Source organism: Penicillium odoratum, assembly GCF_028828045.1.
Source record: "Penicillium odoratum strain IBT 22623 chromosome Unknown utg000002l_segment0_segment0, whole genome shotgun sequence".
In the NCBI taxonomy this organism is placed as follows: Eukaryota; Fungi; Ascomycota; class Eurotiomycetes; order Eurotiales; family Aspergillaceae; genus Penicillium; species Penicillium odoratum.
The window spans coordinates 864,529-872,438 of NW_026643144.1; the positions used below are offsets into that span (position 1 = coordinate 864,529).

Here is a 7,910-nt window from a genome sequence, read left to right on the forward strand (position 1 = left end):
TAAAATTATGAAAGATGATAAATACGAGCACATTCTCGCGAATCAGCCAGGAGAAGCTTCTTTTGGTGAGGCATGTTCGAATTATTTCTTTGTTTGTATCGTACAGTGCCGCTAAATCTGCCTTCGAAGGAACAGTATTGCAGAATCGGGCGCCATTCATCTGCTATGGCCGCGATTTGTGGGTAACGTCGTCGAAGAGCTCTTCATGCATTTTGAACATCTTCCACTGGGGGCAGAGTCTTGAATTGCTGGGTGCCCGAAATAAGGTAGTATTGCTTGTTCAGGAGGGCACCTGCATCGGCGATGGTACGGTAGAAACTCTCAATGGAGTCAAAGAGGCGTTCAAAGCGACCAGGGAAACTTCTCGCCAATTCATAATGAATGTATTCATGCAACCTGCATATATAAATTACTTGGAGAAGGACGGACCAATGGCTTTATAATGAACAAGTGTCAATGAAAGGGTATTTCAGGTTGGCGTATCCTGTATTCCACGGATGACAATAATATCCCCGGCTTTGTTTAGTCCCCTACGGAAGCGAGTAGCGGCGATGTGGTCAGAACAATTTATTATATAAGTACGTTCATGTAAGGGTTAGTTACTATGTGATATATTATGCACAGTCCTTTGCTCTCAAATTTCTAAGTGACTGTTCTCTACCTTCCAGTATTCTTGGAGCTACCACCATTAATAATTTATCTCCAGATTTTCGGGGATTCTGACCACATGGCCGCTACTCGCCTCCAAAGTCCTCACTGCCGATCCCTGCCGCGTTAGTTAAATGACGATGCATGTAACCACACCCAGGTTGGGGGCGGAATTTACGGATTTGGGGGCTGAAAGTAGGTTAGCATAGTTAACAGAGTAGCCATTCGTAAAAATTTTTAGCTCTCCAGATATTCGGGAATGGCAGTTTCGATTATGACATGAAGAAGATATTTAATCCTAAAAGATAATTCCATAATGAGCTTTAGAGCCGCGCAATTTGGCAAAGTAAATCTATCTTTTGAGAAATGGTTGATCCGTTGAACAAACACTGCCCCTGCCAGAGTTAAATGTTCAATAGACTTGGCTTGATTCCTGTTTGCGGATCGCAAGGCTTAAAGGCGGAAACCTAAGCACCTGTGACTATTATCGGCGAATGTAGTGACATCAACAGAACGCTCAAGCGCCAGCCAGGGATATTAAGAGACCAATAGAATGTTGGCCCCCATTGACGCTGCAGGTTCAAAAACCGCTAGTGCAAAATGACATCTGATAGGTCATATACCCGGGAGCGACGATACTGGTAATATACTTGTAATTTTGCGTATCGCCTCACCTCTTCGAGTATTGTTGTGAACAGCCGCCCCCGATCCCAACTCCGTGGATGTGTGCATTCTGTACAGTCTATGCCTTGAAGCTTGTAGATCATACAATCACTGCTCATCATTACTCGAGTTCAACAAAATTCTGCCATATCTGTGGGGGGCGATATAACGATGTCAAATTGAGCTTCCCGAAATGGCATAGATCCGTAATTCTTGCCATCAGAACCCCAGATATTGAGCTCCGTGTTGGCTGAACTGACAAGCGTATATGATCTGGCAAGAGCCTGACGAGTGTTCAAAGTCAGTTTGCTGCGTCCCCCAAGGGCTATGAATGAAAATACAGAGGACAGTATCATCAGCTACTGCAACTAATCTACTTCATCGCTCCATCTTTTGGAGTCCGCTTGATCAGAGTTGCACGGTGCACTTCACATCCCAGATCAAAGTGTATTCCGAAAACATGAGCAAGACATTCCAGGTGATCTTTTAATTTTGAATGATCTGACCGCTGCTATTTCAATCGCCAGGATCGAAGCTGGGGGTATCATTTGTACACCCTTTTTCTCTTTACCAAGAACGACTTCAAATTTATCCTATATCCTCAGACCGCTATGGGACTGTTCCAGACTTTGACAAGAACACTTTTGACGAATAATGCAAACCCTGTCTTAGGTATCATCCTAGCATGACTTCTAGAACTAGTTCAACCTCGTGACATTCAACGTCGCAAACTAACGGTTACCCAGCTCAATGCTTGAGGATTCTTTAAATAAGTCATGACGCCCAATCGCTTCCAAGAGAATGTATCACGATGAAGCCAGACATGAAGCCAGACCACTTCTCCTATTCTTGTTGCCGGTGGGAATCGGGATATCGAGTCTGATTGGAGGGTTCCGCGAAACAAGATAAATGATCATCCTGACCTGGATGTACAATTATCTGGGCGGTGCAGATGAGGATTGCATTCTTAGAAATGTCATCAGTGCTGCAGGCTTCATCTGCCATGGGTCTGGCTCGAAAGCTATTGCCGCTGGATACGGCGAATGGCAGCTGAACACAAATGGTTTATGTGGCCTGGGATAATTGGTCTCATTGTTTTCAGTACTCTTCAGATCCAGGGCATCCCAGATACTGAGGGCGATACTGCCCGCAGTAGACGTACTTTCCCGATCATTTATGGTGATCAAGTCGCGCGCTTCTCAGTTGCGGTGGGAGTGATTCTCTAGTCTGTTATTTGTCCGCGAATTTGGTGTCTCGAATCTTTTGGATACCTTATTCTCCTCGTTCCTGGTGCTTTGATTGCCTACCGAACGCCCAATCTCCGCTCTATGTCTGTAGACGAGTTGAGCTATAAGTTTTGGTGCGTTTGGCTGATCATCATCCACATGCTTCTCATGTATTAGAACCCGACAATACTTGCTTGGGCTTGGAATTTGGTTCTGATTTACTAGATGCGCGGTATTGGGCTGGTTTCTGTATTCTTACCGGTCTCTCTTTTTCTATTTTCTTTATTCCCCCTTGGTCTGTAGAGCCGATCAAGAAATAATCGCTAGATCTGTACACATGAAATGGCCCAGAATTCGCTAGTAAAATCATAAAACTTCATATATATAGAGCCCTTAAACATGCTATAAATATACTGTATCAAAAAGCTTGGGATTATTGCTATGTTTGCGACCCAATTGGGTACTGGGTCAGGTTAGGTCCGGGTAGACTTGGGTAATGAAGAAGACTAGCGATGGTTATAGATATATACTTAATACCCTACGTGTAGTATAGTTATCTTAGCCTCACCAATAAGGCTAAGATAACTATCTACTAACTCTACAATTGCTAAGTATAGGTATAATCTATAATAGCTGGAGGGGCTGTACGGAGCAGTTTCTCCATTCTGTAGCATCGGGTATGGATTACTTGTTCCAAGACACTTCGATGACACAGAGATTAGACGAAGGAACCTATCCTTGGTAGTCTGCTATCCATCAAATTGATTCAATTGTAGAAAATTTACGAATCAATGAAGATGAATCATCTTTTTCTATCATAAAGGCTTAGATTGGAAGTCTTGTAACGACCGTTTATTTGTGGAAGATGCCCTGACCGGGGTCGCACTATAATCATGTTGTTCCAGCAAAGTCTCTGACTTAGACTTATAATTAAAGCTTTAGATAACCTACTTTCATGCGCGTTTCCCTGATCAACTTGCCCCTTGTGTATCATCTCATCATTTACTGCTCCCCCATTATTGATTTCTTCCCAGTGGTCCTCAGAAATTCTTTCTGCAGGTGCTCCCATATCTTTACATCTACTCGATCTTGTCTGAGAGCTGTCAGAATCCGCTGCACATTTGCATCGCCACTCTCACAATTCTCATCCACGATGTAGACACCACTTCCAACAGCTCCATCACTGCCAATAGCGATCTCTACCTCATCTAGCAGTATAGAACTATCCCGCAATGGCAAAGGAATCGGTTTCTTTGACGAAAATCTCGCACTCGTCGCCAGATAAACATGTCTTTCACCTGTTTCGTCGAGTGAAATATATTCTCTCGTAGAGAAGAGACTTGTAACCCGGAAAAGAGATTTCATAATAGCCCCTGTTACCCCCTTCGTCGATTGTGAAAGCGGCGTGTTCACAAATCCGGGATAATCATGAACAAAGCTTACTTCAGGGGCTACTTTTGCAAAATGTTCGAGCGTCAGAGTGATCATCGAACAAAGATGACCGCGCGCTTTCCAGGGTGAAACTCTCTTTGCCGGTATATCGTTGGGATTGACAGGTCCTTCTTTAGTTCCTGCCAGAACGACCACTACTCGACTGAATGACGAGTGTTGAAGCATTGGAAGCAAATTGGCGATGAAGCGCATGCGGGAGTAGTAGGCGAGAGCCATAATGAGAGAAAGTTTCTCTGTTGTTTCTGTGCAGCAATTAATTATCAGTGGGCGGTCATTTATTTACAGTGCATTTCGGGAATTTACCGGTGCTTAAGTCCAGAGTGCCTTGGCTTTGGAATAAAATATCGAGCCGTGTCTCCTTCTTGCGGATCTTCGAGCAGACTTCATCGACAACATTAAGCAGACTCACATCGGCTTTGATGAACTCATATTGGCCATCCGCATTGAATCCCTTAAGCTGTATTAGAATGTCATCGGCGGCTTGCTGTGAGCGACCAACAAAATAGATGCGCGGTTGTCGGGTGTGCTGTGCAAAGTGAAGAAGGGCCGCTTTACCGATTCCGCTGGTTGCACCAACAAATACAGCCACTATGTCCGGTAAAAGTGTCTTTGAAATGGCTTCATTTGATGAATGGACCTTTGTTAGAGCAACCATGATGCTTGGGATACGTAGTAGTTGACGGATCGGCAGAGAAGGTAGCTATAGCCTCAAATCCTTGCTATTCTTGTAAATGGCATACGTGGCATGCTATACGCGATTTGAGAAATGGAAAATCCAATGTCAGATTGCTGTAAGCCCAATGGTGCGCGCTAGGCTCGAAGCTTCGCTACATAGATTACTCATCACCCATATCGGTCGAGTCGACAATTTGATCGGGCTTTATTGGGAGGATGGCCCGATACGGCCTAGCGCGATTTTGACCCGGGAATTGTGTTGTTGCATGTGTATCTCAGTTGTATTGTTGTGGAGTTCTGTGGGTCACGACCCAATACTATAGATACAGGTCTAACCCTAATGCATGAGTAGTGCGTATCAGGGTGACAGGACAATACCATAAATACAGGTGCTCCAACACTCCCACTCAGCCTGACTACGCGCTAATCATCGCATAGACAGGATCTCCCACTCGTAGTCTGGCTTCCTTTACGAGCCTCATCAAAAACCTCGATCGTGTGTAAACTTCTCTCGATAAGAGTAAAATCACCGGTCGCAGGACAAAAAGAGTGCTCGCCCTCAAGCAAATCCTTTCCGAAGGCCCATTGATAAAATATGTTTCTCATGCAGTTCACGAGGTAGTGCCTTTGTCAGAATATCTGCTGTCATCTCTGTTGTGCGAATGTACTCGAGTCGAAGGATGCCATTGGAAAGTGCTTCTCGTGTAATGTGGTATCGGATGTCGATGTGTTTTGATCGAGGGGAAACGTCGCGGCCTGATTGTGCTGTTATGATCGCGCTCTGATTGTCTGCATATAGGGTTGTGGGATGAGTAGGGTGGCAGTCCGGATGGATGTCTGCAATTAGGCGTCGAAGGTAACTGGTTTCATAGCTGGCATTCGCCATCGCGACATATTCGGCTTGATGAGTGGATCGAGCAATAAGTGATTGTTGTTTTGATTGCCAATGAACACAGGCGCCGTTGAGGAGGAACACGTATCCACTTGTGGATTTTCGATTGTCGACGTCCGCAGCAAAGTCGGAATCGGTGTAACCATATAGCTCGGTATCTCTTCCGCCGTAGACTAGGCCTATGTCACTTGTGTATTTGATGTACCGTAGAGCATGCTTGGCAGCTTCCATGTGTTTTGCCGTTGGCTTCGCATTGAACTTGGATAGACGTGATAGGGTGAAAGCAAGGTCCGGACGAGTCGCCGTCATAAGGTACATCAGACCTCCCACTATCGCTTGGTACTGCTTTCTGTCGTCGTAGTCGAGAATCTTGTCATTGTCTCGAGCTTCATGTAGATCGTTCTTGATGGAGAGGGGTGTCGTGATCCCGTGGCTGCTTGACATGTTGAAACGCTCCAATAGCTTGTCAATATGACGCTTTTGATGAATGCGAATTCGATGTGAATCTCGTTCGATCTGCATGCCCAGAAAGAGGGACACTTTCCCAAGGTCTTTCATGTGATACAGTTTCATGAGATCCTGTTTGATCTGCGAGACAGGACCTTGTGGACCAGCAAGAAGGATGTCATCAACGTAAAGAAGTAAAATGCACTGGACGAGTGTTGAGACATAAATGTTGGGATCCTCGGTTGACCGACGGAATCCAAGAGTCATTAGCTTCTTGTGCATATCAGAGTACCATTCATAAGGGGATTGTTTCAAACCGTAGAGCGTCCGATTCAGACGCAGAACTTTTCCAGCTTCAAGTTCCATGCCTTCTGGTGGCTCCATATAGATTTCTTCTGACAAATGAGGGTTGAGAAAAGCAGTGACCACGTCTAACTGCTCTACCTCCCACTGAAACCAGGCAGCGAGGGCTAACAGGAGCCTCATGGACGTTAACCTTGCAACAGGTGCGTACGTCTCTTGATAATGTACTCCATATTCTTGCTCATAGCCTTTTGCAACCAGGCGAGCTTTAAAATGCATGTCCCCTTGCGCATTGTACTTTGTCTTGAACACCCATTTGCAGCCAATCGCAGTCTTATCCAAGGGTAAGGGGATAATTTCATATGTCTGATTCTTTTGGTGCGCGGAAAACTCATCGCGTATGGCGCGAGACCAATTGACGGGATCCACCTGCATTGCAGTGTGATAATCCAGTGGATCGCCTGCTACGTCCACTCGGAGCCTGCCAGCTGGCTTCTTCACTGCGCTCGGCTCCGCGCCGCCCTTAGATAGATCCTCCCTACTCCGTTGAGCGGTAAGAGCAGTTGCGCGTGGAGGTATGATGGGGTCACATGAATGATAGTCTTGTGGTGGCTCAATCCCACAGATCTTGAAATTCAACAGTTCCGGTTCTTGCTTGATAACCTCAAGATGGAGGTCTCGGAAACTGGATTGTACAATATTGGCCACAGCATGTGGGCCTTCAACTTGCCAGGATGGATGGCATTGCAGGTTTTGGGATTCAATGGGGATTCCTGGAAACTGTTCTTCATCAAATATCACTTGACCAGTATTGAATGTTCGCTTTGTTTCAATGTCATATACCTTCCAGACCTTTGTTGTGTTATGGATATAGCCCATGAACAGGCATCTTCTTGTGCGTGACTGCCATGTTGAACGCTGTGCGGGTGGGACGAGAACATAGGCTAAACAGCCAAACGGTTTAAGGTGATTATACCTAGGAGTCAAGTTTGGGTAAAGGCCAATCAGCGGTACCTTACCATTAAATGCATGGGAGGGGGATAAATTGCGTATGTACGTGGCAGTCGCCACGGCTTCGCCCCAGAATTCTTCGCGATCTGGCAGGTTCGCTCCTGCAAGCATAGTCCTCGCCATCTCTTTGAGAGTCCGGATTGTTCTTTCGCTCACACCGTTCATATGTGGAGTACTGGGAGGGCTGAATTCATGTTGAATGCCTTCATTGATCATATAATCGTGCCAATACTGGTTGGCAAATTCTCCAGTGCCATTATCGGTGCGAATTCTGCGAACGACCGCGCCGAACTGAGTTTTGATCCATGTGTGGTAGGCACGAAAGGCTTCAATGGTTTCCGTCATGCTTTTACCCTTCAGAAAGTAGGTGTGGGTGTATCGCGTGAAGTCATCCACGAAAACGAGAAAGTATCGATAACCGCCTAGAGAAGTAGGCAGCAAACCGCTGAGGTCGGAGTGAATGAACTCAAATGGTTTTGTAGCTCTCTCTTGAGGGTTTCGGTTAAACACAGCATGCTGTTTCCCAGCCATGCACGAGGCACATCGAGAGAGTTGTTTTGGTAGTTGAATTCGGGTAATCTTTGACACGTCCT

At 45.7% G+C, this 7,910-nt stretch overlaps 2 protein-coding genes across 2 annotated transcripts; one reads left to right on the top strand and one right to left on the bottom strand.

The window, feature by feature from the left end:
- Nucleotides 1-2,220: 2,220 nt before the first annotated feature.
- Nucleotides 2,221-2,714, top strand: N7520_002360 (uncharacterized protein; the record flags this gene model as incomplete). The annotated part of the gene is given in 3 exon segments (XM_057136295.1): nt 2,221-2,374; nt 2,440-2,525; nt 2,538-2,714. 3 exon segments carry the CDS (start codon nt 2,221-2,223, stop codon nt 2,712-2,714), a joined length of 417 nt encoding a protein of 138 aa, XP_056998981.1.
- An 825-nt stretch (nt 2,715-3,539) lies between these two features.
- Nucleotides 3,540-4,644, bottom strand: N7520_002361 (uncharacterized protein; the record flags this gene model as incomplete). The annotated part of the gene is made up of 2 exons (XM_057136296.1): nt 3,540-4,231; nt 4,293-4,644. 2 exons carry the CDS (start codon nt 4,642-4,644, stop codon nt 3,540-3,542), a joined length of 1,044 nt encoding a protein of 347 aa, XP_056998982.1.
- Between the last annotated feature and the right edge of the window lie 3,266 nt (nt 4,645-7,910).